Below are 27,157 nucleotides of genomic sequence, written 5' to 3'. Positions count from 1 at the left end.
TTGCTTATCTACTTTATGATGACTGCAGTGGTTCTCAGCATTCTGCACGATCTTTTTCATTCAGTAAAGGGCTACCTTGGCAAAAAGCTGTCTAATCTGAAACAGCACAGTAGGTCTCTTAGGAAGTTGCAGTTTAAAAGCAAAGATTGTCTAGAAATATTTGTTGAATTGATACTTCTTGATAAGGTGGTGCTTGAATATGCAGTTTTCTTTTTTTTTCCTAAAAAAGAACATCAAATATGGACCAGTATTCAAGGTTCACATTTTGAACCTTCTGAATCTGCAGAATTGTGTGTTTACACATTTGGGGATTCATTTTCCTCAATAAACGCTGTTCCTGGAGCTGGGTGCGTGGCATTTGGCACCAACGCTGGGGATATTCCACTGGCACATGGGCAGAAGTACCAGATGGTAACTGCAGTAATGAAGGGATCTCTTTCCTAATTCGATCTTTTTCCTTCCAGTTTGATTTTTTTCAAGTAGATGGTGTTTGAGGAGAGATTTCTCGACTGTTTGTTCCTAAGCTGCTGTTTAACAAAGGTCATAGGAAGGACGAATAAAGGGAAAGGTCCTGGAGCATGATATACTTCAGAGGCAGAATATATATGGGCGTCGGTGTTTCTTATTAAAAGAAACACATCTACTTGCATAGGTTGGAACCTGAAGGATGTTTTTCTGATAGGAGGATGACTGTGGCACGATGGCAGGATTATTGACAAGTCTTTACCTACCACAATTCCCTCCTAAATGGCTCCCGGTGGGAGTTTGTTGATGCAGAGATGCTCGGCTGCCTTGGTTGCTCTCCTTCAGGCTTCTCTTTTCGCCTCTCTTAGGAGCTGCAGGACCAAATAGATGAGCTGCACTCGGAGCTGGAGGAGTACCGTGCCCAGGATAAAGTGCTCAGGCCCTCGCTGAAAAATTCGCTGTCAGAAGAGTTCGACATCGACATGAAAAGCCATGGCAATAATGGCATCGAGCCTGACCAAGGTAAAGCATGTTCCCTGTATGACCAGTTTCTGTGCTGTAGGCACTTATGATAATGTCTTAGACATGATTTCATAAAAACTTTCCCAAACCTTCACAGTGAGACTCAAACACGGCTTCTGTTTTGCTATTTATCACTAAATAGAATACAGCTGCTGTACTACGTTTTACAAATTCATGCTTGCAGTTTCTTGTCTCTTTGTGTGATGGGAATTTGGGAGCTGCAAGTAGCTGCCTAAACAAATTTACACTGATGAAATAACTCTGTTCAGAATGTATCTCTTTGGGCTTCAAAATATGTAGATATGTATTTTATTTTGAAAGGACTTGGTTCGGAAGACTGCAACCCATTAAATATGAGCATAGAGGCAGAAATGGCTATTGAACAAATGAAGGAGCAGCATCACAGGGATCTACATCAGCTCAAACAGGAACTTGAAGACACAGTAAGCTATTTGAACTTCAAACCTTCTCACCTTTTCCAGCCTCTTCATGCAAGTAGAATGGTCTCAGAAAATGATTTTTATTCCTGGTAAAATTATAACCTTTCTGCGAATCTAACCCTCTACCTTCCCTGTTCCTTTTGCACGTTGCTGTGTGTTGGAGAGGCGCTGGAGATGGCTGAATGAATCACAGTAGGAAATCTCAGTGCAAAATTAAACTGAGCACTTTAGCATTCTTTGCAGGGGAAATCAATGCAAGATGCTAATACTTAAATCCAAATATTCTGTAGAATATATGGAAATATACAATACAGAAATGCTGAGGAAAACATCTCTGTAGAACATCCTTTAGAAACCAAACCAATCCAATCTGCTTTCCTTCTTGTAGGTGAGCCACTACGAAAAGCAGCTAGATGAGACGAAAGTCCACTGTGAAAAGGAGCAAGAGGATCTGAGGAAGAAGTACACCGAAGAGATGCATGCCATGGAAAAGCAAATAACTGGCCTTAAAACTCAAATTGCAGACCTGCAAGGCGAGACAGCAGTGCTCAGAGAACAGCAAGAAAAGCTGGATTGTAAATATAATGAGGAGAAAAACCAATTACAATTGCGCTTCGATGAGGAAAAAGCCAACCTGCAAGAACTACTGAGGCAGGAGCACGAAGAAGATGTTCGAGCCAGACTGGAGCAGGTAAATGAGAAGTTCAGCCAAGAACGGGAAGAACTGATTCAAAACGGTGTCTGGCTGGAAGAAAAGATGAGGGTTTTAGTGCAGAGGCTGCAGAAGGAGAAGGGAGAGCTGGAGCGAGGCTTTCACGAGCAGCTGAAGCAGATAGCGGAGGTCCATGCCCTGGAGAAGGAGGAGCTGCACCAAGAGCTGCTGAGGAAGCACGAGCAGGACCTGGAGGAGGAAAGGTAAGTTGGCACCGCTGGTGGGGACAGGAGTGGTATATGGTGACCTCGATGGCTTGGCATGGTGACCAAGGGGAAGGTAGTGCAGAAATTACTCCTGATGCTTAATTTGTGTACTCAGTGCTGTTACCTGTTTTATTCCAGAGCACTGGGCTGCTGTCCAGAGCTTGTTCTTCTTCTGACCTTCCTCAAGCAGATTTTTATATCGATTTGTAGCTCGCCCAGAGGCAACAGTGGTGTTAAAGCATAACCAGATGCGATTAACCTGGGCTCTGTTCAGGATCTCTGTGGTTTACAAATCCCAGCTTTGTACTTGTAAAGCATTTGGGTTTTCAGAGTTCTGAAGAAGTAAAGGGATCGCTGGTAAATGCTTTTAGCCAAGATCAAGTGTCAAAAGAAACTGAAACCATCTTAGGGTACCAAGGGAGAGATGGGGGTAAGAACATCTGCACCCACAAACCTGATCACAAACATAAGAGGGCATATATTGTACATGAGGCCTTTTCTGAGGATGTTTCATGAGTTACTCTTTTCCAAGGCAAATAGATTTTTCTCTTTGAAGTTTCAACAAATTGCCTCAAATTTAACCTGGGCTCTCAGAAACACCCATCAAATATTACTTCATCTAAAACTCAGTGAAAAGGTAGTTTGTCAACTTGTTTTATTCAGCCTAAAAAGCCATTTGAATCTCTGAGTTAGCCTAGAGTTTAGTAATATATTATGTTAACCATGTTTAGGAGAAAAATGGAAAGTGACTATAAGAGAAGAGCATCTCATGCAGAAACGCAGTTTTCTGTCGACACACAAACACTTGTGAATAAATACGAAGAAACGATCCGAAATCTGGAAGGCCGTTACCAGCGAGAGTTGCATGAACTCGCTGAACAGCAGAGAGAGGAGAAATCTCAGTGGGAGTTTGAAAAGGATGAGATCGCTCAGGAGGTTGCTGAAGCTCATGAGCAGCTGAAGGAAAGTCTGGCAAATGAAAAGGCAGTTTCTTCTGCTCTGACCCAAGAGAAAGATCTCCTGGAGAAGAGCTTCAAGGAAGAGGTGAACAAGCTGATGTGCGAGAGGGAGCAGCTTCAGAGGGAGCTGCGGGAGCTGAGGAATGCTGCTGAGACACAAGAGAGAAAGCTGAACGATAGAATAACACAACTTCAAAACGACCACAGGAAAGAGCTACAGAACAAAGAAGAGCGCATATCCATGGTGGAGGAAAATGGGAAGCTGGTCAGGCAAAAGCTGGAGAGGCTTGACAGTGAATATAAGCAAGAGAAAGAAGAACTCAATTCCAAACTCCTTGCTTTGGAGAGCTTAAACAAAGATATTTGTGTAAGAGCAGAATCAGAAAAGGCTGAGATGAGTCTGGAAATCTCAAACCTTCAAGAGATAATACAGAAATTGCAGTGGGAAACCCAGAGCTTTTCCGTACTACAAAGTCATTATAGGGTCCTGGAAAATGAGTATGCGAAAGCAAAGAGCAAAATTGCCTCTTTCTCTGGCACAGCACCCCTGGGAGATGACGCGGATGTCTTCTTAAACCTGCAGAAAGTGCACGAGCAAGCAGTGAAGGAGAACGTCAGGATGGCTGCCGAGATCGCCAGGCTGCAGCACAGGCTGCGTGCTGTGGAGCGGGAGCTACCTCCCAGTCCTGGCTGCTCTGATGCCATCTCCGAACCGCCTCAGCTGCCAGATGAGGTAGATCCCATTTTTGAAGGGTTGCTCAGCGATTGCAGAGAGGCAGAGAAGGGGACAGGTTCAGATGTTCTTCAGCTTGTGGAGGCTGATGCTACAGATCTCGGAAAAATAAGTGAGGTTGATTCAGATTTGGAGAATGCACGTGTTGAAGCCAGAGCAGATGGCCGCATGCTCACGGTGCCCGTGGGTCGGATGCAAGGAAGTGAAGCAGCACTGGGAGCTGCTGGCAGTCAGGACTGTGGCAAGAGTGAGGAGCTGCTTTCCTGGGTGCCTCCCCTGCAAAAAAGGGGAGATTTTGAGAAAACTCCTGCGAGAGATCCCAGACCGAAAATGTTACGCAATGATATTAAACAGCAGAAAGTTCACCTGCTAAATCATAGCATAACTCCCAAAAATAAAGGGCTTGTTTCTGATGCTTTGGAGCTGCAGGTTGAGCTTGAGAAGGCTGAAGAACTGAGTGAAGACTCTCTCCAGCTTGACCATGCTCCTGGGTCCACAAATGGTGACCTGAAAAGTGTAATAGCTCAGCTTTGGAAAAGGGTCAAAGAGTTAGAGGACGGATCAATGGCACAGGCTAAACTTCTGGCACTGCAAGAAGAAATTCAGGCAGAAAATGAGGATCTGAAATGTGAAATGATTGAGTTAGTAGAAAAAAATCAAGTGCTAGAAGACAACCTGCATAAGCTGAGAAGTCTTCACTGCAAGCTAGAAGAAAGCAAACTTGAAAGTATTAAGCTCAGAGAGGAAAACGCACAGCTCCTCCAAAAAGTTAAAGAATTGGAAGATGCCCAAGAACAAGATGATGCGTACAGGGACAAGTTAAGGCTGCGATGGCAGCTTGGGAAGCTGGAAGAACATGCTGCTGCGTTTACAGTTCAAGACAAACGTGCCCAAAGCAAAAGCACGGTGAAAGAAATGTCACTGGAAAAGGAGCTGCAAGAGCCCAGCAGAAAGCTGAGGGAGAAAGCTGCTGCTCCGGTTCACCCCACCGACATGTATTTCCTCCAAGGGAGAGAGGAGAGGAATATGGTGACACACGGCTTACAGAGCACGTGCACGGAGCTGCAGCTGAAAGTTGATCATCTGAGGTAATGTACGCTTGCCAAAACCTGGTGGGAAATGCGCTGGCCCCACGGTAATCAAGCGCGCTGCTTAGAAACTAACCTAGCGTCCCACTCATCGCTTCGTAGCCGCCTGCCTGCGTACGGTTGCCGCATTAACCACTGTAGATTAACTTTGATTTAGAAAACGGTGCCTTGGACTCTTAACTGCTAGCAAGTGGGTGATTAACCACGGATAACAACATTGAAGTCAATGTGTGACTTACTCCTCTCTGACCGTGACCTAACACGAATGATAAAATGGGAGCGACCTGCCAGCAGTTCTCTCTGGGGACGTAGTCACCTTTGTAGGGTGTAGCTTAGGGTACATCACAAACTCCTGTATTTTTATGTCGTATTTTAATGTCCAAAATACTGTGGTAACACTTCCAGAATGCTTTTAGCTGTTACTAATATCACTTCTGATTCACTCCCTTCTAGTACTGAGTGTTACTTGGAATGCTAAAACTGCTTCTATTTTTCTCAATATTTGAGTTAATACTAGAGAATTATGGTAACTTTTTTCCCAGCAAGAGCACATATTGTTAGGAATCCATCAGGCGTGTGATACGGTAAATACTGTTATAGCACAGAGAACATAATAGGTTACCTACCTGGCTTTAACTGCTGTATTTCAGCACGGATTTTTTTTTGGAGGCCATAAAGTGGTGACAAGTGGCTTAATTATTGTTTAGCACCAGCTTCCTGCAGGAAATTGTCCTTTCAGGTATTGCACCTAAGTCATTTCTCTGCAGTCGCCTCAGGACAGAAAAGGCACTTTCCAACGTGGCTGTTCGCAGCGCTATAGAAACAGCTCGCTCTTCTGGCTGGCTGCATGTTGTGGTGTGCAGCTGGTTAAACTTACATTATTTGTAATGCAAGGACTGAAAGGTATAGGCAATATTAGGGTGAATCTTTTACGAGGTATCTTAGATTTTAACTAACTTTAGCTGTACGAAAACATGCACAAGAAGTCCCTTTTTCAGCAATCTGAGAGCACTCTTACGAAATGAAATGCAAAATCCATATACTGTTCACATATAAAATAAGTCAATTGTAGCTTTGTTTTGAAATATCACAGGTAGCAATAGTTAGGCTGTTATTAATTTTTCTCCCTGTGGGCCTAGACAATATACAGAAACCGTTCTTGTTTGTCTCATCTTTCTGCCCCAGGTCCGAAGCCGAGAAGCTCAGAGAAGAAAATGCTATTCTGAAAAATGAAGTGACTTTGTTAAATGAGGAAGGCAGCGCCTCCAGCCTGAAACTGAGGGAGCTGAATGGATCCCGAGAAGAAATGCGGTAAGAATTCAGTGTGGCATGTGCCGTGTGTGTGTCTTCAGGCTAAGCTCTAAATAAATATCCAGAAATATAATTTCTCATTATGTCAAAACCCAGCCCATTCTTGTAGGCCTGTATATTAAGAGGTGACCCTAATGTTAATGAGCTTTCATTTTTCCTTAGGCAAAAGATAGAGTCTGTGAGGAAGGAGAAAGTGGCTGTACAGAAGATGGTTGACAACCTGAAAAAGCAGGTATATGGACTGAGCCTATAACCTTCTCTGTAGAAATCATCACTGTATGAAAGCTGTTCTGTAGATGGTCACAAAGGCAGAAATATATTATATACAGTTAAACCTTTTGATAGGTGTTCTCATCAACTCTTTGGGATTGATATGAGCCTTGTTTGATCCAATCAGAAGACAACTGCAATGCTACTGTAACTGTCCAGCTTACAGACATGAGAGCACTTCCCATAGTCAGCTTGGAAAGTTTCTTTAATAGAGAGATAATGCTAAAAATCTGTCTTTTGGAGTCTTTGTGGGTAATGCTCTGCAGTAGCCCATGGGAAACAAGTGTTATGTGACTCAGCCTCTACTTATTTCCCAGCTAGCTGGGTCTAGGAATGCTGCCAGCCATCACCCTTTGCTCGGATCCATGAGACTGCTACTTTTATTCTATTGCTATGCTAGGCAAAATAGAAGGTTTAAGTAGCTCTTACATTCATTTCTCTCTTACTATTGCTTAGTAAAATCCTACTTGCTCAGAATAATCTAGTGGCTCACCAGCATAATCCTCAAAATATCCATCAGCGTGGCAAAGGGAAGGAGGAACAGAGGGGTGTGCCAGATGACTGATGTTATAACTGCTATAATTGAGGCCAAATAAGAGAATTTAAGTTTGCAAGGCTGGCTATGCATGTAGCAGGCCATCAGGAGGATGACCTAAATATGGTTCTGTTGGATTTGGCCTAAAATTAGGGCATGGAGCAAGTTAAACAGCTCCATCATGCAGAGTCACCGTTGAATTGGAGTGACGCTTGTCAGTTCTTCTAATAATCTTAACAGAAAGGAAATGTTTTCTTAAAATCAGTCATAACTGACACTGCTGTCCCGATGCAGGTAGCAGATCTGAAGACCAGGAACCAGCAGCTGGACTCTGAAAATACAGAACTCAGCCAGAGGAACTCCAAAAATCAAGCAGATGTGCAGGACCTTAACCAACAGCTGGTGAGGGTGCTGAAGCAAAAGGAAAGGGAAGTGGGAAAGTGCACCCTGGAAGAATGGGAAAAGGAGAGGCTGGTACTGAAAGAGGAACTGGAAAACTCCAAAGTAAAGGTATGGGATTACACTAACAGCATCAAATAATTGAACTTTTAGCAATGCACAGGTGCTATGGTGTTTGCATCCCCTTCTTGAGCTGTGCGTGGTCTTTCAAAGCTGAACTTTCCTCTGTACTAGCTGCAGATGTCATGTGGGGGTGGAAAAAAAGGCACAGCAGCAGCCAAAAGCAGGGAAGTAAAAATGTGCAGGTTTGTCTTGAAAATGGAGCTTAGCAATGGATAGTTACCTGCATTTTCCAGCATGCCTGTTCTGTTCAGTCCAGTGCCATCCCAGCTCTAACCCCTGTCACTGATTGCACCATCCTCTGCTGACCCTTTGTTGCTCTGTCTCAAGTTCAAATCTGATCTTTTTACTTTTTGCAGTCATCAAATATGGTGTCTTCCTTGGAGATGGAGCTGTCAAAACTGAAGGTTCAGGCTCATATGTTGGAGCAGGAGAACCACATCCTCAAACAAGAACTTGAGAAGACAAAACAGGTATGGCATCCTATTTGAGTGCCACCAGGTGATAACGCTGGCTGGCTCTTAATGTGCCCTGCTCTCTTGCTTGTGTTGGAAACAGTTAATTTCTTTAAAGAAGGGTCATAACAGTAGGGGAATATAAATCCTTTTAAAATGGTCTCTGGGTACAATGCACAATTGTTCAAGTAAAGTTGGTTTCACTTTGCCTTTGCCAAAAGGCCTTCCAGAGTAGGGGATCTACAAAGCCAGGCTTTGACAAGGATTTAAAGCTCTAATGAAGGAGTAGACAGAGGTCTTCCAGTTCGTGCAGATGGGATTGGCAGGGCAAAATTTTCCTGTGTGAGTGGTGATACCCGAATAGCTCCGTTTAAGGACTGGTGTCTTCCTGCATGTCCTCTCAGAGAGAATTCCTATTGCTAAACCCGTCTGGAGACTTCAACGTCTCACAACTTCTGAGGATAATTTCCTGGAGGGTTTGGTTTATCGCCTGTATAAGCATGGTTCAATTGGCTGTAAATATATGCTAATAAACATAGATAATGAAGGCTACAAATGAGTTAGCTTTCCTGATTAGGGCTCCACCAAATAATTTTCTTTACAGCATAAAGCACTCATTTGATGCACCCAATGCTTAGGGCAGATAATGGTCTTAAAAAGCAAAAGCAGTTGAGGCCTATTCAGTAAAGAGTGGATTGTGGCTTGAGTGTAATTAAAGGCAGAAGATTGAGAGAGCAAAGACAGAACAGGACAAGAGAAGGCCGGCTGTTAAGCTACAGTGCTGTGTCAAATGGGAAAAGGATCAGAAGTCAGCGTACAGTAATTTTTTCCCCTCTCACAGAAAAGGCAGAGAGACCCAGCCCTAAAAGCAAATCTGAGGGGTCACAGGGCAATTAGGAATGCCCTGGATCATACAAACAATGCTCATATGGTCATTTGTACCAAATTGGAGAGCGCTGCTCTCTCTTCTGCTCTATCTGGAGTGGGTTGCTTGGCCCAGATGAGAAGAGAAAGCTTTGTGTCACACTCATATGCAAAATTCTGAAACAACCCAGAAACTCAACTGTGAGGGGTTTGTTTTCCACAGCTGCCCAGATGTCCTGATCTCTCCGACCTTCAAAACGAAGTTTCGAGCCTAATCACTAAAAATGAAAAGCTGCAGAAAGAAAAAGAAGCCCTGAGTGAGGAATTAAACAGATGTATTGATAAGGTAAGAAAGATCTGCAAATCCACATCACTACCTACATGCTGTAATGGGCAGTTAAAATTCTCATTATCATTATCTGTGTCACTCTAACCTGTAAAGCTACAAGCCAGATAAAGGCTTAATTGTTGCTACCTTTTGTTTTTCCTAGCTGGTCTTAAAGAGTTTAAATTCTGGAGCAGAGCTTTACTGTGATTAGATTATGTAGAAAATTCCAAACATTGCAAGGAACAGAGGCCTGGATATAAATATTGCAGCAGCACAAGGAAGGCAGTGTTCTCGCACTTTTATTGCAACTCCAACATATCGTAACTCAACTCGAGCAGTGTAACTACTACACACACTATAAATAGTGATCCCGTTGTGTGGAGATAACTGTAGCTGTAACTCCCTGTAGCTTAACCCTCAAAATCAAATTGAGTTAAAGAAAATCCTCCATCAGTCGGGCTTACCGGTGTAATCTTATTTCAGGTAGCTCAAGTAAGCTGCTTAGAGAGTGCAATTGGCAGCTTGAAGCAGGAGCAGAAGTGCTGGGAACAGCAGAGTCAGGCACTGAAAACACAGCTCGCCGTTTCACAAGAAAAGGTATAACAGGGATTTCTGTTACAGCCCGAGATAAAAAGCAATTTTTTTAATCTCATGTAGTGTTTTGTTTTTTTGTTTTTTTTTGTAAAAAGCAGCCCCCTTCTAATGTGTGCAGAGATGTGATGCAGCTAAGAATAGCCTCTTTGATCAGCTTTCAAAGTGACGTTCTTAAAGGACAAGAGGAAACTTGTTAAATGCTGCGAGGGACATTTTTCCCCTGAGAATAAGCTGTTTTGCATCTACAGACAAGTTCCTTTTGCCAATTCTTTCTGCCCAGTTATTCCTAAAATGCTGCAGAGACTCTGCTGCTGCTCCCTGTTCTTGTGGTGATAGCTTGTCCCTCACCATGCGGGGAGGGGAAGGAATGGCTCCCTGCTCGGCTGATTACACCTGGGGCTTCTTGTTGGCCATAGGCTGCCAGGAAGAATAAATAATTCAAGAGAAATTGTCTCTTCCCAGCATATAAATATTCGGGGCTGGAAGATGTCTCTCTTGAATGCAGCGTTGTGGCTGTGCTTAAAGTGGATGGCTACTAATTTGGAACAGAGTCAGAAAATCATTTAGCATTTTTAAAAGGGATTTTAAATTTTTATCAGCATTATAACTGTTTCACTCCTCCCATCAGAGATCTTAAATGTGTGCTATGTGGTGCATACACTTCCCGGCACACCAAGCTTCCCAGAAATCTTGGTCCAGCAAATGCCAAGCTGTGTTCCTGCTCGTTACAGGTTCAGAGCCTGGATGAGACGCTGCAAAATGCCAACCTTCAGATGTCCCGGCTAAAATCGGATTTACGGGTAACGCAACAGGAGAAGGAAACTCTGAAACAAGAAGTGGTGTCTTTACACAAGCAACTGCAGAACGCCCATGAAAAGGTACTGGACCTTGGGTGCCTCCAAGGCCATCAGCTTTGCATGCCACCTGCTGCACTGCTGTAGCCAACTTAATTCTTTAGGTTGCCCACTAAAAGGACACAAATAGTGCTGCAGGCTTGAGCAAGTAGACTCTAAGTTACTGCACCTATTGTATAGTTTTTTAAACAAATGATATAAAGCTAATAATTTAAAAAAAAAAAAAAGCCGAAAGGAGATGGATGCAAAAAAGCGCCTTATTTTAATGATGTTTTCTGTGTTTGGTAGTTTTCCATTTCAAAATAGTTAACTATCATTACTTTTGTCAGATCGTATATCATGTGCAGGTTTTACATTTAAAAAAAACCCCAACTTACTTGAAGTTTTGAATGTGAGGACAGGCAATGATCAGTCCATCTCCTGAGGCTCCATTCTCCCCTGAAAGAAATCTTTGCAAAAAAATAAAAATCTATGGGTACTGTATGAATTAACACCTATCAAAACTATAATGTATTAACAATTTAATAATTGACAGAGGGATCTAATTTTCAGTCAAACTTGTTTTTGAAAGGCACAGTATTCTGTCAGCCTCTCCTAACTGCTGAGGAACTGTAGCTGAAGGAGGTTGTAGACAGCAGTCTTGGGATTGGTATGATGAATTCAGTTACTAATTTGGCTTGTTTGCCATGTAATTAAGGAATATTTAATGTCCACGTGGAAAAGAGGCTGTTTCAGAATTGTACGACAGGAACTAAATTACAGCTATTACTGCATAATATATAATACTGAGTGCTATTATTTGCTTGATGAGGCTGTGAAATGGAGCACAAATTGCTGTTTTGTGGCATTGAACTCTGCGTGCTGCTCTCAGCCATTCTGGCGCACAGCTATTATCTCTGGTTTTAGCCAAAGGAACCACTTGGGGTTTGCATGGGGATTAGGATGTTGGGTTTCTTAGTGGCAAACTGTGTGTAGGCTGGGAGGAGGATGGGAATCCTGTGACTTTCGAGTCGGCAGTTCCTCAAAAGCCTGCTTAAACCCCACCTGCATAGAGAAAATGTCTGGTGCTTTGTGTAAGGCCTAACCCTGCAATTCTCTGTCTTAAGAATCGGGTTCTAGAACGGGCTGTGCCTTCCCCAGGGCTGCAGGACCAACACGGGCAACTGCACTGGGACGAACTGGACCAGCTGAGGAAGCAGGAGCAGCAGCTGCTCAGGCAGGAGAATGAGAGGCTTCAGAGAGAGGTGCAGAGCACTAAAACGGACCTGACCCACTCCCGGGAGAAGGTAACCTGAGCAAAGCTCAACCCATCACAGAGGCGGTCCTTGCCTTAATTCTTGGTTTGCAGTGGGGAATACAGGAGAGGAACATTGCTCCTTCCTTTTGAATAGAAACGTTACAGGAAAAACACATAATGAACAAGTTTTCCTTTGTATCTGCACTGAGTATGCAGACACTCCTATAATGTTTCAAACAGCTCTTTTTGAAAAGAAAATCCTGATAAATACTGTCTAAGATTCTGGTCCAACTTGCAGTTAACACCCTTCAAGTATTGTCTCTTTAGAAAAAATTCTTAATATTCCAAGCATTCCTCATGTGCAATTTCTTGGCTCACAGTATTAGGCAGATTATGGGGAGGAGGAAAGGAAAGACCTAAAGACCTTTTGTTGCTCAAATCTAAAATGTCAAAACCATACCAGACTCTGCTATGAGTCTGCAATTGGTTGGTATTTGAGATGAAGTAAATGCAATTTGATTTTTGAACGCTCTGGAACGTCTTTACATATCTGTTCATGTCTGGTCTCTCCAGATCCGACAGCTGGAATCTACTGTCCTTTCCCTCAAGCACCAAAAGCACCAAAGCCAGGCAGGTATCGTCAAAGCCATAGAGCAAGAGAAATTAAGCTTGAAGAGAGAGTGTGAACAGCTTCAGAAGGAGTTGTCGTCTGCAAACAGGAAGGTTAGTTTTTGATGGTAAATACAGCGCTTGATGCTAGTGTTACCACTTTTAGGTTACAAATCAGTTACCCTGCCTGTTCTTTGAAACTTGTGTCAGAGACACTGTATGACACTGTATAGCATTGTCTTAGACGCAGAGCATTATATTTGTCCAAATACTTCTGTCTTTTAATCTTGAATTGTCTTGATGTGCAATGATTCTGGGGGGAAAAAATGTACAAACCAGTAAGAAACTATTATCTTTCTAAGGAAACTTCTTCTCTTTAACAGATCAGTCAGATGAATTCTCTTGAACGTGAACTGGAAACCAGCTCAGAAAATGAAGGGCTAAGAAAAAAGCAAGTCAAACTGGATGATCAGTTAATGGAGGTACTTTTTCAATCAGTGTTGACTGTACTGAATAGTGTGGGCTTTATAGCTATCCCACCGAGTCTATGCATTTCTTTAAAAACAACTTCTAGATCTGTAGGAACAGAGGAAACGAATTGAAAGTAAAGAAGTTCATCTCCCCTAATGACTGATCTCATATTTCGTGATCCAGATGCTCGTGTGACAAACATGCTGCTCTGGTTTATCATGTTTCACATAAGGCTTCAGATATAAAATCAAATAGCCAAGGAATTTGTTTCTGTGCTTGAGGCAAGGCTAACATTTTCCTCTTCCTTCCTAAAACACGTAACCTCAAGTTTCCTAACTAATATTTGTGTAACACTGCTCTTAATGTAGAAACCTGTTCTTATTTACTATGGGAATAATTTGCTGAATTTAAACCTTGCTATCTTATCTAGATCATGATAGAATAACAATATACACAACTTGGTGTTAATTTAATGAGTGAAAACTTCAGCTGAGGTTCTCCCAAAGCCTGCTGTCAATGGGGGGGTTTGCTCAGTGCTGCTGGAGAGGGGTTGTGCTGGATGTTATGAAGACTCCATTGTTCTTGGGTGTCCTTGGACACAGGAACGGGCAAGCTCATGCTAACTTGTTGTAGCCCTTAAGGTCAGGCTACACCTCTGAGTTGTCTCTCAGCAGCCTTGCCTATACTTGATGTCCTGAATTTGAATTTAAAACAGAATATATTTTAAAAAAACCCACAATTTTGACTTGTTCCATAAATCAGAGCATCTTCTAGATGAGGCTTTTACAGCACTTTATGGAAAGACTTCATGTTTTTCATCGAGAGAGCAAATGGGAAACATTATGTTGAATATGTTATGTGGTTAGCTAAAAAGTCATAAAAACTTAATTAGAAACGATGAGATTTTGACAAGTTACTGCAAAGACTGTTTATATGCCCTACATTTTCATTTATATAGTCTTAAATAAGCTTTGGGAAAATTCCAAACACTGTTGAACCCTTTAGTACAAACACCAAGCACAGAATGGCATTTTCTCCTAAATTTTGTATTTCAAACATGCAGGACTTTTTGTTACTCCTGATAATGTTTTCCCAGCAGGTGTGTGTGACATTCACTGAGCACTTTATGACTTCTAACTTTCTCTTTTGTGCCTGTTCTCCCTCTGTTCGTGGCTAACCTGTCTAGAACTCAGTGGTTGGAAGTAGCAGAGAAGGGTGCAGTTCTCTTTCTGAAATAGTGTGCGAAGGTAGAGCAATAATTTTCAATGTACTACCATGGCATGGAGAAAACATCGCTTTCTTGTATGGATTTTTTTTTTAAATTCCATGCATCTTTTAAGTAAAGAAGCCACTATTCATTTTAATGAGAACTTTGAGCTTTGACAGCTGCACTAACTTCTTTGTGGTTAGTATATCCTGCAATTTGATTCTGTACACCAAGAAGTTGCATACTGCTGAGGCGTTGCCATGAAAATGGAGAAAAATAACCAACTGCATTCAAAAGAATTCAATTGATCATAAGAAAATGAAAAGTGGCTCAACCTCTTCCTTCTAACCCACTGACTGTGAGGCTGGAAGGTGCTTGCATATTTACCTCTGATATCTGCATGCTTTTTCACCAGACTCTCCAATGATTCCTTAATATTAACTGCTATGTGATCACACTCAGTGTCATCCCTAATAGTTTAGTGAGTTCGTTATTGTTCCAGTTTCTCCCACAGATTAATACAGCAAGGCTATGTTGTCTTCATTAGCCACGCAACTGGTATTTGTTGTTAAGATGCTCTTAAAATTGTTTCTTCAGCTGATTCATTAGATGCTCATGTGCCTCACAACATTACAGGAAACTCTAAATAAATTCCGTCAAAAGTTCATTATTTGGAGTAGTGTTTCTGTAGTCAGTAAAAGAATGGCTCCTTCACAGACAAGTTGATTCAAGAGAAACCTCCTGAGAGCTTAAAAAAATACAAATAGTATTTTGAAATACTCCCAGACCTATTTTCTGTTTACCAGGGCCAGCAGAGATGTACAGATGCCAACATAGCCAGAACAACTGCTCCATTATGAAAAATACTTATAGTTTGTTTGTTATAGATGAACTCAATAACTGAAATATGATTGCAAATTGAGGCCTTCATTTTACCACTTGTGACAGGAAAATTAAAACCACTAACACAATCACTTACACCTCTTCCTAAGGAAACAGAGTAATGGTGAGAATTTTATGATGTGGTCAACTGAACTTTACATGAAGAAAGTATTCATCTTACACAAATTCAAGCTGCAAATCAGCTTGTTTGAAACATCAGGGGTTCTTACTGTACAGTTCTGGTCTTTTTTTTTTTAGTTATTATAACCTATTAAAACTGTGAGCTGTTTTAATTTAGTCTAGAAAAATGCTAAATAAATAGTCACACGAAACAATCGTAGCTCTTGATATTGTCTGAAAGTACATCTAATGCTGGGCCAGTTTACCTAACTTAGGCTCTCGCAGTTGCAATGCTACCTTGGTAAGGCAGTGCCAGAAATGCCTTTTTCTAGCTGCCTTCATCCAGTAACTGTCAGAGCATACTATGATTATGTTACATAGACTTGCTGAAGCATTTGGTAACCTTTTTTATATGAAAGCAAGACAAATTTGGCATTAGCTGCTTCAGATGACTACATGCAGCCATGTCTTAAGGGCCCCTCTAAGTACACTTTTGTTTATGCAGCACAGACACTCAGGGGATTTCCAGACTTGCTCTCAAGCTCTCCTTGTGGCATGTCTCAAACTGAAAATTATGAGATGTGTTAAAATTCCTACAGTTAGTAGTGAACCTAAGATAGATGGGATTCTAAACACTGAATTCTGAATGTAACATAGCAGCTGGCTTCAAATTACTGAAGCCATCATACATGACATTGAAAATTTGTTTTGCTTTTGAGAATGTTCTCTCTCCATCCTAGATTAGACTAGAAATAGTCAGCCCTGATGGACATCTTCTTCAGCCTCAGGCTAGTGCTTTTATTTGTAAGCAGATGGTATTTTTGGAAGAGCTGCTTCAGATCAAGGTTAAAATTAAAAAGGACTATGAAGTTAAAGCTCACCACGGGCCCATTTAACTTTGACAGGATTTCATCAGAAATTATAATTCAGGACTGAAATGACGAATCAAAGCTCAGACTTCAGAACTGCACATAAAGATGCATCTTTTTTAATTGGAAAGAGAAATGTGTTATTTAGCTCATACTGAGTTGAGGCTTGTTCCTCTTGCACACAAGAAATTTCTCAAGAGTAACCCGATGTCTAGCATGTTGCTGAAAAATACCTTTTATGAATGGCAGCGCTGCTTTCTCCTGATGACGGCTGTGCTTTGCTCTTCAGATGCTCCACACCAGCGGCAGTGTGATGCTTAGCCAGCCAGCGCACGGCCGGGAGCTCCCGCAGCAAGGCTGTGCCGTGGTGCCCAAGGAGCAGCTCTTGCAGCTCCAACACCAGCTGCTGCAGGCGGAGAGGAGGAATCAGCGTCTTCAGGAAGAGCTGGAGAGCAGACCCTTGGAAACAAACATGCAACAGGTAAAGCTCTTCTTACTCTGCAGGTTACCACTTTCAAAGGGTATCTGGTTAGCTCACTCGTTTTTTCAGTTCTGATGAGATCCATTCTCTGTTTATGCCAGTTCAAAACTGAAAATTTAAAATTCATTCTGTCGAAGCTATGCGCAAAACAAACCTTTATTTAGAACATTTAGCTTGAGCCATAGCTTCATTCTGAAGTCCTCTTAGTCATCTTGAAATAAAAAACACTCCCATCCACATCCAACTGGCTTTTCTCCTTCTGATCAATGTGCAGTAAGTGTTTATAGAGGTTTTTTGTTATTTTGTTTTGTTTCCTTTACCTAATGTCAATGTCTGGAACCATTGTTTTAAAAAATACACTACAGCACATATTGCACAAGCACATACCCATCAAACGTATGATACTAATTTGGGCCGTTGCTGTCACGTGGAGTTTTGTCAGCTGTAGTAAACAGAATCCAAACAAATTAATCTTTTTTTATAAGGTCAGCCTAACTTCATTTTTTGGCCACAAGACAAGATGTTGTTTGGAGGAACTGTTACTTCCACATTGGCATTTCTGAGGAGAAACACCTAATTCCAAGGAAGATTGCAGCTACATATTGAGCAGAGTCACTGTTAGTGGTGGTTTGGGTTTTTTTTACGTGGAAAACTAAATTATAGGCAATAGGTAAAAAAGTTGGCATTTCCCATGTGAAATTAAGCCTGGGGACTAGGCTTGCCAAATGACTCTTCTTCAAAAAGTAACCGAGTCTCTAAATTGCTAAAGCTTTGGGCTCAGGCCATAGGTCTTAAAATAGTATTACAGCTTTATCTTATGGGAAAAGATAAAGCTTTAAATAACTTAGATAAAATACTAACATTTTTATTATGATAGAAGAAAAAAAAAGGCCTATACATTTTAAACTCAGATAGCACTTACACACTTACACTTCTTAAAATTAATAAGATGAAGACTTTGAAGCTCAAAAATCTCTGAACATGTTAATAGAATATTCTGGAGGAAAGGTATTATGGAGACGGTACACACAGTAACAGCGTCTAAAGGTTCCAAAACTTGGTGTAACAATTCTTTTAAGAAAGGCATAAAATCAGAAAGTTTCCACCCATAAAAGAACAGCAAATAATATAGGATAAGTAAAAAGAAATCAATTGTAAGGTTCTCTCCCTTTCAGCTGAGTCCTGATAGAAGTGCATTGCCATGGGCTGATGTACTTGGTCTCAAGCATGGAAAATAGAGCGTGCAGTTGAATTTGCAAATCAATAAAAGCCATATTACAGCAGGAGCATCTGCAAATGAATGTGCTGTGCGTTGCATGAGGAGCGATGACTTTGTAATTTTGCCTTTGAAAGCCCTAAGAGACAACTTGCAAACTAGTCACATCCTGGAACTTGTAGTTCTATGGATAAATCACTGCTGCACTTCCTGTGAAAGCTTTTATTCTGGAAAGCTTCATGAATTTAAAAATACTTTGAGAGGCTTTGCAAATATTTGCCCTCAATGCACTAATGCACTTAATCCTTTCCCATTGGTTTATTTACTGTTTTTCTTAAAGTGAATGGATATTCCAGTTGATAACATCTCCTACAGCTTTTTTAATGGACTTTATCAGATGATATCTCTAATCATTATTAAACACATGCATTCTATAACTAAACATGGCCAAATTTGTTTTGGTATGTCACAACTTTGACATTTGTGTAATCACATCTTGCTTTAATTCTCACTGTTGATTTTTCGTCGTCAGCCTGATTTCTAGGGTTAACATTTAGTTGAGCTTATGTCCATTTTAATGTCCCCTTTAGCCTCTTGAAAAATTGCATCCTAATCCCTCTTCATCACCTTTTCACCAGTGAGTACGATGTCAGGTTATCCCCATGCTTTCTGTATACATTTAATCACTTCGTTTTGCTGCTGCTGTTTTGCACTTTGCAGCTTTCTTAGATCCTGAGTCCTTCTGTGTCACGAGGTATCCAAAGTTCCCCTCTTCATTTTTTTGGAATTATTTTATGTTCCTATTGCTTTGCAATTTTCATTGCTTTGTGCTCATGGCTGTGGTGTTCTGCGTTTTCATTCACTTTACAGTCAGGCTTGAGCTGTTGCCCTCCAGAGGCTATAGCCATGCACTCAAATTTCCCTAAATTAAAACTCCTCAGCTTTTTTTCTACTGTGTTAACCTGTGCGGACTCTTCTGAATTCCCAGTGACTGTACCTGCTGCACAGCAGCAATCGCTGCACTTGTTCTCGTATTCCTTATTCAATGACTACATTTGGGAGCCTGTTAATGACCCAATCTTTTCCTAAGTTCTCTTAAAACCTCTGCTAACCAATATTTTTGTTCAGAGTATTTATAGTTGCTCAACTTCCCCTTTCTTCAGCTTTTTAGCTGACCAACAGCTTGTTCAAATCAGCCCTGACCAACAGCTTATTCACCTGTCTCAGGAAAAGACTTACCACTAGGTTTAAATAGAAATGGAAATAAGCTTTTTCAAAGGAGTCAGTTGGACACTTTACACAAATGCTCTTCAGCAATCTGTGAGATTATATCTATAATGTTTATATTTATATAGTGGCAGATTATTTCCTGTAAGAAACTTAATTGCTTTTGCTAATTGCAGTTAATAACTGCCACTGACCTTTTTAAATTCCCCCAAACACGGATGAGCTATCTGAAGAGTCCTTACACCTAGTCCTTGCATCTGAATATCTCCTCAGCTGCATTTGTGTAGTGCTAATATGAGTGTTTAGAGAAATAGAATATGTGATACTTTGCATGTTTTCTTTCGTGTGTGATTTTTGTTTGTCTTGTGTTGCTTGCTTCACTTGGTGGTTTGCTTTAAGTTATACGTACGTATTTAAACAACAAATCTGGATATCAGGGTGAAGTATCCCACTTGCCTTCTTTCTCTAGGCCTTGCTACCGGAGCAGCGAGCAGTGCATGCAGATTCCTACCGGAGGATCGGGCACCTCTGACAGTTTGGCTGCTTGCGATCTCATTCCTTACCATGACAAACACACACAAACACACGAACTGGCATAAGCTGAGAAACTTGAGGATCAAATTATTTTTGTGCTTCTTTTTTTTTTCCAAAAAAAAAAAGTTTCCACAGTGTTATTTCTTATTTATTTGTCTAGAAGCTATTTTGTGAAAGTTCATAAGCTGTCTTTTTTTTAATCCGTTACAAATACTTTTTATTTATGTTATTTAAAATGGGGCGTTGTTCTGTGTGGAAAGAGACTATTTTTCTCAAATGGTACTAATTTTATATGAGATTGGAAGAAAATCTGGGGTATTTATACTGCATTTTTGTATGAGATGTATAAACTTTTTAACAGGGAAAGATGACATTTTTTGATGTAAATGAAAAATAAAATCTTTTTTTAAACATAACGTCTCTTGTCTTAATAGTTTCAGCTTTATGAATGAGAATTAACAGATTTTAGACAAAATATCTGTCTTTGATACTGAGGATTGTCATATCAGGACTTTTGGGAAAGATTTGTAATAGAGGATGTATTTAAGTACAGATACTCAGCTTCTCTTTAGCAGATGTACCTGCACATCTAAGGAAAGAATTTGCACAGTTCATGGGCTTGTTCTGCTGCTGTGGCCATTCAGTAGAAGGGCAGTGCCAGAAAAGGGAAAATGAACATACCTGGGTTTTGGATAACATTCCTTAGTGGTTTTTATTTTGTCTCAAATTACTAGATTAAACTAGACTTTTAATACTTGAAGAGGTCAGCAAAACACTTCTTTAAGGTCTCTGATGTTTCTAGTTGGGAGCCAGGAACCATTTCATGTTTGCTTTCAAAGATCTTTTTGCTCCTGTCGTTCTGATGACCTTAAAGCTGATGCTTGAGCTGGCTTCTCCCTTTAAACATGAAATAATATCAAGTTAGACACAACATTCTCAACTCAACTTTAAGCCAAAAACCAGGGATCACAGGTATTGCAACCACTACAATTCTTAGCTTTCACATCTCACTCGAGGTTCCTGCAACCACTATGAAGTGTGAGTGTCAGCCGTGGTTTTGAATTCCAATCAAATTGGAAAATTTTAAATTTCACAAGCTAAGTGATCATATAACCCCATCCATAGACTTCAGGAGTTTCTGGTGTTACACAAACAAAATGTTGAGTGGACTTCAGTCCATCCCCTAGGGGATATTTCTACAGTGGTCTGGATGAGCAATGAGCTGAAATGCTCCTCCCTCAGGTTTTCATGTGTCCCCTCCACATGTGTGAAGATACTTTGGTTTTGAAGGGATTTTATTTTGGGGAGAAGGTTAGTGCTTTCTCAAAGTTAGTCTTTTTAGATGACTTACTAGAATTACTGTAGCAAGCTAGCATGAAAACAAAGAATCCCTTTCCTTGCAGTTAGTGTTTAAGTTCCGAAATACAAACAAGCTTTCTTGTAGTTCCTGGTGTTTCTAATTTATTTGGGAAAATTTCACTCAGTTGTTGGTGACACTGAGTTGCTGTGCTTTTAGTTAGACTGTTACCTCACAGCAAAAGCATTTTAGAGTTACCATTTGGGAACATCAACAACTAATCTAAAAAATGTAAAAAATCAAGTTTGGGATAATAGCATCCTGATTTTTTTTTAGGATATGACTCCATTTCGAGGGGTCTTTGGTATTTTCCTTCCTGCATTCAACAGAAATATGGCAGCACCTAAGAACCAGAAAAGGAAACTATCCAGATCTGCCTGTTACAGTCAAGACAGCGTAGAATTTTATATCCATTTTTCTTAGATCTGGTAATCTCAAGTGTAACATTGACTGGGAAAACCAGTTCAATGCTGTGAGTGTCCTTGAAGTGTTGCCAGGACATTTTGCTTTCATTAATGGTTTATTGATTTAGTCGACTCCTTAAAATAGACTCACATGTGGAGTGCCAGCTATTTTCTTAAGCATAAACTGAATAAAAAAAGGAGATTGGTGAATGCGAACTGATTCTTGTTAACTGATTCTCACATAAATGTTGCTTTCCAGGGGGGTCATGAGCAGCTTCTAAAAATGATGGAAGAACGTATGATGGATGTTGAGCAGAAACTAAGGCTTGTGAAGAGGCTTCTCCAAGATAAAGTAAATCAGCTGAAAGAACAAGTAAGCATTTTTAATATCTTCCTCAAATCATCCCCATTAAACAATGAAGTGGGCAAATTCTTGCTTAGAATAAATTTAAAGGTGTCTTCCTTTTTCTTTTAATGCTTCTGAAGTGTAGCTTATTTGCCCAAAACTTCCTAAAACTCCAAATTGGGGACTGAATCCACCACTCATTTATTTCCTAAAAACTATGTTGGATAAGCTGATGCACTTAAAATCGGGGAAACAACCACCAAATTCCAGCCAAGTATCGTAATTGGAAAAGGAGGACAAACCATTTCATGAAGAGTACAGAATTAGTGTTCAATTACTGTACAGTTCTTGATTTCTTGATGCTCCCTGCCCCAACACACCCTTTGCTTGCCATGATTTTGGGGATTTTTGTTCTTGCCCTGGTCAGCCTTCTTCAGGTGTAGGAAAAAGTGGCTTGTGAACACTTAGACAGGTGTGCCCCAATAATATCTATTTTCGGCTGAGTTACAGTCTCCTCCTTCACATTAAGGAGGTGCTGTACTGACAGGGCCTCCTGCCAGAGGGCTCTTCCCAAAAATCACTAGGTAAGTGCAGGGCTGGGACACCTACTTTCCCAGCACGGTTCTTGCTGTTAATTATTTTTCTTTATTTTTAATTTCCTGAGTAATTATGCTCCATTCACAATTCAGCTTTGCAAGAACACCAAAGCAGACGTGATGGTCAAGGATCTCTATGTGGAGAACGCACAACTGCTGAAGGCTTTGGAGATGACAGAGCAGCGGCAGAAATCTGCTGAAAGGAAGAACTATTTACTAGAGGAAAAAATCGCCAACCTCAATAGAATAGTAAAGAACCTGGCATCCCCCTCATTTCATTCAGCATCCGAGATAAGGTCATAGCAAAGCCATTGAGTCTGCCACGGTCCCGTGCACTTTACTGAAATGTTAATATTTCAGCTTTTCACTGTGTTGCCTTTTTGTATTGATGAATTGTAGTGAACCGATGCCTCAAGGAAAGGACAGAGCTAAATCCCAAACTGGACACTGCCAAAAGAGAACTTCTGTTTGTTCCTAGACGTTTTCTGCTAAGTTTTGCCTAAAAGTAATCTTCACTACATAAAAAGAACATGTTTTTCTAAGTTAATTTTGTTTTAATTTAAAATATCAATTCAGAATTTACTGTACTGAATTAATTATTCCTATCTAGATTGAAGCCAAGGTCTAAAGCAAACTTATGTCACATAATTCAAAACTTCTAAATATTTTTGGCTTTCTAGGATACTTCATGGTCCAAACCTCGTAATATCGATAGGTCACTCTTCAACACTGTCAGTATAATGGCTGTTGAAAGCAAGATGTTCCTGATACGGTTTGTCCTGCAAACTGATTCTGGTTTCTGTAAAGCAGTATCTTCTACTTTATGCATTAAGCTTCTGGGTTATTCTTCATGGCTGTTTCTCAGCAGAGTTCAGAAAAAAAGGTTTTCTTAAAAATATGTAAATAGACTACTGCTCCAACTACTCCAACTAAGCATAACAGTATTTCAGCAGAAGAAATGTTCCAGCTGGCAAATAAAGACTACTTTTTTTTTCTTTTTTTTTATGCTGTGCTGCCAGACAACTTAAAAGTTGTAGAGGCCTTAATTTTTCTGTATGCAGAAATAAGTTATACTAAACAAAGGAAGAGTCACCAAACAAGTGAAGATGTAAGTTTTGTTTATATAATTTTTAAGTTCAGCAAAGCAATGGAGTATCTCTATTAAACAACTGGGAGAAGAATGAAGAGAGAGACTTGAATGATTTCTTCAGTGAAACCCTGTCACTAGGCCTCACAGACGTGGACCTTTGCCATTAATGCAGTGTTTTAACCCGAGTGATAATTGGGAAAGGCCTGTCTTGTCATAAATCCTAGCACAGAATCTAAGTTTGTAATTGTGTAGAAACATATTTAATGTGAATATGAAGAACTCAGGGAATAACATCCTCAGTTAGCTTCCTTCAGCATTACAAATGTGGATATTAATGTCAATAGATGAAGATAAAGGTGCATTAGGAAAAGCAGGATAAACCGGATTGTGTTTGGATGTTACCTTAGCACTCCTAGACCAACGTGCAGAAGTGCTGTAGTCCTGAAGCTCAAGGAGCATCAAGGTTCGTGGTGCCAGATGAAACCTCCTGTTTGTCAGTCCATGAGCCTGGGGAAATGCAAGTTTTCTGGGAACACCTTCACACTGAAACTGCTGAACAGGAGCTTGCATGCTCAAATCCTTGTATATCACCTATTACTGCAAACGGTCTAAATGCCCTACACATGCCTTGCCTCTGTCAGACCAGTAAGGCACATTTAAACACTGTAAAGGAAACTGGTGAAAGGGGCCATACTGGCAATACTTGAAACCAGACCTCTTTAAATATGCATGAACTGTGAATGCAGAGGAGGAGGAGGTGTTTTTCTCAGACCGCCAGCAAGGTGACAGTTCTGACAGCACTTGTAATGAGCCAAAAGTCCCCCAGAAACTGGGATAATCCTACCTACAAGCTTTGCAGTAGCCTATGGAAAATGACTTTTGCTTGGTACTGATTAGCATGTGGCTGTAGGGGATGCTATCTATGTGGTTACTTACCAATTTTGGAGAGTTGAGGGACTGAATGAGACATCCAGGGTACGACTTCCTCCTCTCCTCCTCCATTGCTTTATGCAGGCAATATAGTGGAAATAGAAATACAATCGTGGAAGAACAGCGGTTTAGAGTATCACAAAGTCCTTATAAATTATTACACTGCTATGCTACTCTCGATGCCTACAGGGGGTATTTCTCTAAGTGATCTCAAATTCAGGGATTTACATACCCAGTTTGTTAGAGGCTGCAAAATTTTTTTCACAAATTCAAAATGTGTTGAATTGACAAATTGCACTGATATAAATCACAGTTTTTTAAAGCTTGAAGTATCACGATGATGTTTCTTTTAATATTAATCGAGAAGTGATATCAGTTACAATAAAGCTCTGTATGTGGGTACCAGGGCTGCATGTTAGCGATACTGCGCACACCCTAAACCATGCTTATGCTACAGAAATTAGCAAAGTTTGAAAATACTTCCAGGAAACCATGTAAATGAGGTTGAGATGATCAGAACTGTATTTAGAAATATATTATTAGATAGCTCATTGTAACACTACTTCATATCTTGACCTAGATTTACTTCTAATGCTCAGTACGTGACCAAAGTCTGAACACTGAACAGAGGGAATGAGTATTCCACTTAAACTATTGCGGAATTAATTTCACATTATTCATTTTAAAGGCTAGACTACTTAACTAAATTCTTTTAATCTGCTGGTAGTTTCCAGGTTTTTATAAACTAAATATACAATAATTTCTAGAGCACAGTACCAAAAAGGGAACCCAGATTTTGGAATAGAAGGGAGAAAGAGACAAAAGGGACTTTGACTTCTCCCTTTCTCACCCTATCCTACCTTGCTCTACTTTTCTTTCATTTCACATCAAAAAAATAACCACGGGAGTGAGTAGGAGGAGACGGAGGAGAATGTTTGGTAAATAGTTTTTAGACCAAACTCCAATTTCACTGGAATACTTGTGCAAATTAATTCTCGGAAGTGCCTTTTCTAATTACATATTCTAGGGCCTTTCTGTACTGTACCGTTGTCATTGCTACAGGACAATTCAGGATGATCCCTTCCCAAATGGAGGGAACGCAGGGAAAGGCAGCACTGCTTACAAACGTGCATCGTGTTACTTTTTGGTTCATTGTGTCAGCTCAGAAGATAAGCAGCCAGCTTCACACAGTCCAGGCTACTGAAAATAAGCATATAAACTTGTAAGTTATTAAGCATTAGCAGTCGTTTGTGCATGCATGTGTCTCCTATGCAGTACAGGCATTTTAAAGATACCAAAGTATTTAATGGTGTTGTACCAGTCAGAAGTCACTGAATTTCTAAGCCTTGTTCATACAACAGGTCTTGCTAATTATGTTATTAACTACTTTATTACCAGAAGGTGTTTTAAATGTTTTCTCTTTATGAATCACTGTGAAACTACAGGCACATAGGTATTTCGGGTTGGGTGTTTAGGAAGAGCAGAGAGCCCAAGTTAAATTTATGTGTACTAAATTCACACAGTTAAAGTGCTACTTGTCGATTTAGCATGATTTACAAGTATGCATTGGCACACATTCTCCAGCTACTACTTTAAATACAAGAAAAAATTAGTTCTTTGAATTCTGATTGAAAAATAGGATTGTAACATATTTGATTTTTAGCCAGGTTATAGGTAAGGTAGAGCAGGGGCCAGTCTGGATCTATCAGGAGTGAAATCCTTTTGTTTACTTTCAGCCAATGACATCTCTCAGGTTTTCCATCATTTACCTGTTAAGTTTCTTATTTGGTGTCAAATGCTGTCATTTCATGACAAATGACTTCTGTGTAAATGAAAACAACTGTATTTTTTTTTCTATTGAGTTTTTGTTCTGGTGTAATATATTGTCCTTACAACATCATGTAAAAGTGAAAGATGAACCAACGTACACATTATTTATAATGAATGTAAAAAAAAAAAATAAGTATGATCCATACTTGTGTCTTTTGGTTTTTATTCAACATGAAAATATATTGGTATCTTCCCATGGAAGTTGTAGGTACTTGAGGTAGATTCTGCAAAATCATCAAATGCATACACCAAGCTACAATAACACGAAGGGCAGTTTGGCAGCTACTGAAGGGAGTTTCTTCCATTATGAAAGATAGAACATTATTTGATAGAACAAGGGGAAACGGCACCAAGCTGTGCCAAGGGAGGTTCAGGTTAGAGATAAGGAGGAAGTTCTTTACTGAGAGGGTCGTCAGAAGCTGGAACAGGCTGCCCAGGGAGGTGGTGGAGTCACCATCCCTGGATGGATTTAAAGAGCGGGTAGATGAGGTACTTAAGGATATGGTTTAGTGGGTAGACAGGAGCGGTTGGACGTGATGATCTCAGAGGTCTTTTCCAATCGAGCGATTCTGTGATTCTGTGAAAGTATAAAATTGATTACAAGTGTAAAAAACCTGCCAGGTAGTGAACACACCTCATAGCTTATTTTCAAGCATGCTCTGCCATCAGCTGGAGCTGCATACCTATTGTTCACCTTTATACAGAACATACTGAGTACTTCTTGTACGCTTTTCCTGTTTAACCTTCTAAATCTTACTTTTTGGGTAACCGGGGTGGAGGGCGGGGCAGGGGGTACCCGCTGGAAGCCTAAGGAACACCGTCCCTTAAACCCTGAGCTCGTGTGGGGCTTGAGCTTCCCCTGCCAGCGACGCAGCGCTACTACCTCAGCCCTCCCC

The 27,157-nt window shown here is 40.5% G+C and overlaps 1 protein-coding gene across 2 annotated transcripts in view; it reads left to right on the top strand.

Moving 5' to 3' along the window:
- The window catches only part of NIN (ninein (GSK3B interacting protein)), a 48,232-nt gene extending 25,518 nt beyond the window's left edge, over positions 1 to 22,714 (top strand). The window contains exons 13-29 of one of the 2 annotated variants that reach the window (XM_010181864.1): positions 834 to 987; positions 1,309 to 1,430; positions 1,816 to 2,342; positions 3,077 to 5,125; positions 6,311 to 6,436; positions 6,599 to 6,668; positions 7,536 to 7,751; positions 8,120 to 8,233; positions 9,303 to 9,425; positions 9,891 to 10,004; positions 10,733 to 10,879; positions 11,962 to 12,141; positions 12,666 to 12,815; positions 13,085 to 13,183; positions 16,540 to 16,731; positions 21,729 to 21,842; positions 22,505 to 22,714. In XM_010181864.1, coding sequence (XP_010180166.1) covers positions 834 to 987; positions 1,309 to 1,430; positions 1,816 to 2,342; positions 3,077 to 5,125; positions 6,311 to 6,436; positions 6,599 to 6,668; positions 7,536 to 7,751; positions 8,120 to 8,233; positions 9,303 to 9,425; positions 9,891 to 10,004; positions 10,733 to 10,879; positions 11,962 to 12,141; positions 12,666 to 12,815; positions 13,085 to 13,183; positions 16,540 to 16,731; positions 21,729 to 21,842; positions 22,505 to 22,714 — 4,707 coding nt within the window. Of the gene's footprint in view, positions 1 to 833; positions 988 to 1,308; positions 1,431 to 1,815; positions 2,343 to 3,076; positions 5,126 to 6,310; positions 6,437 to 6,598; positions 6,669 to 7,535; positions 7,752 to 8,119; positions 8,234 to 9,302; positions 9,426 to 9,890; positions 10,005 to 10,732; positions 10,880 to 11,961; positions 12,142 to 12,665; positions 12,816 to 13,084; positions 13,199 to 13,717; positions 13,725 to 16,539; positions 16,732 to 19,643; positions 19,707 to 21,728; positions 21,843 to 22,504 lie in introns of those variants that run through there. The other variant, XM_010181865.1, reaches the window with a different exon arrangement.
- Positions 22,715 to 27,157: the final 4,443 nt, after the last annotated feature.

Source organism: Mesitornis unicolor, unplaced genomic scaffold (genome assembly GCF_000695765.1).
Source record: "Mesitornis unicolor isolate BGI_N332 unplaced genomic scaffold, ASM69576v1 scaffold15953, whole genome shotgun sequence".
NCBI lineage: Eukaryota > Metazoa > Chordata > Aves > Mesitornithiformes > Mesitornithidae > Mesitornis > Mesitornis unicolor.
This window is presented reverse-complemented; position numbering and strand designations above follow the sequence as displayed.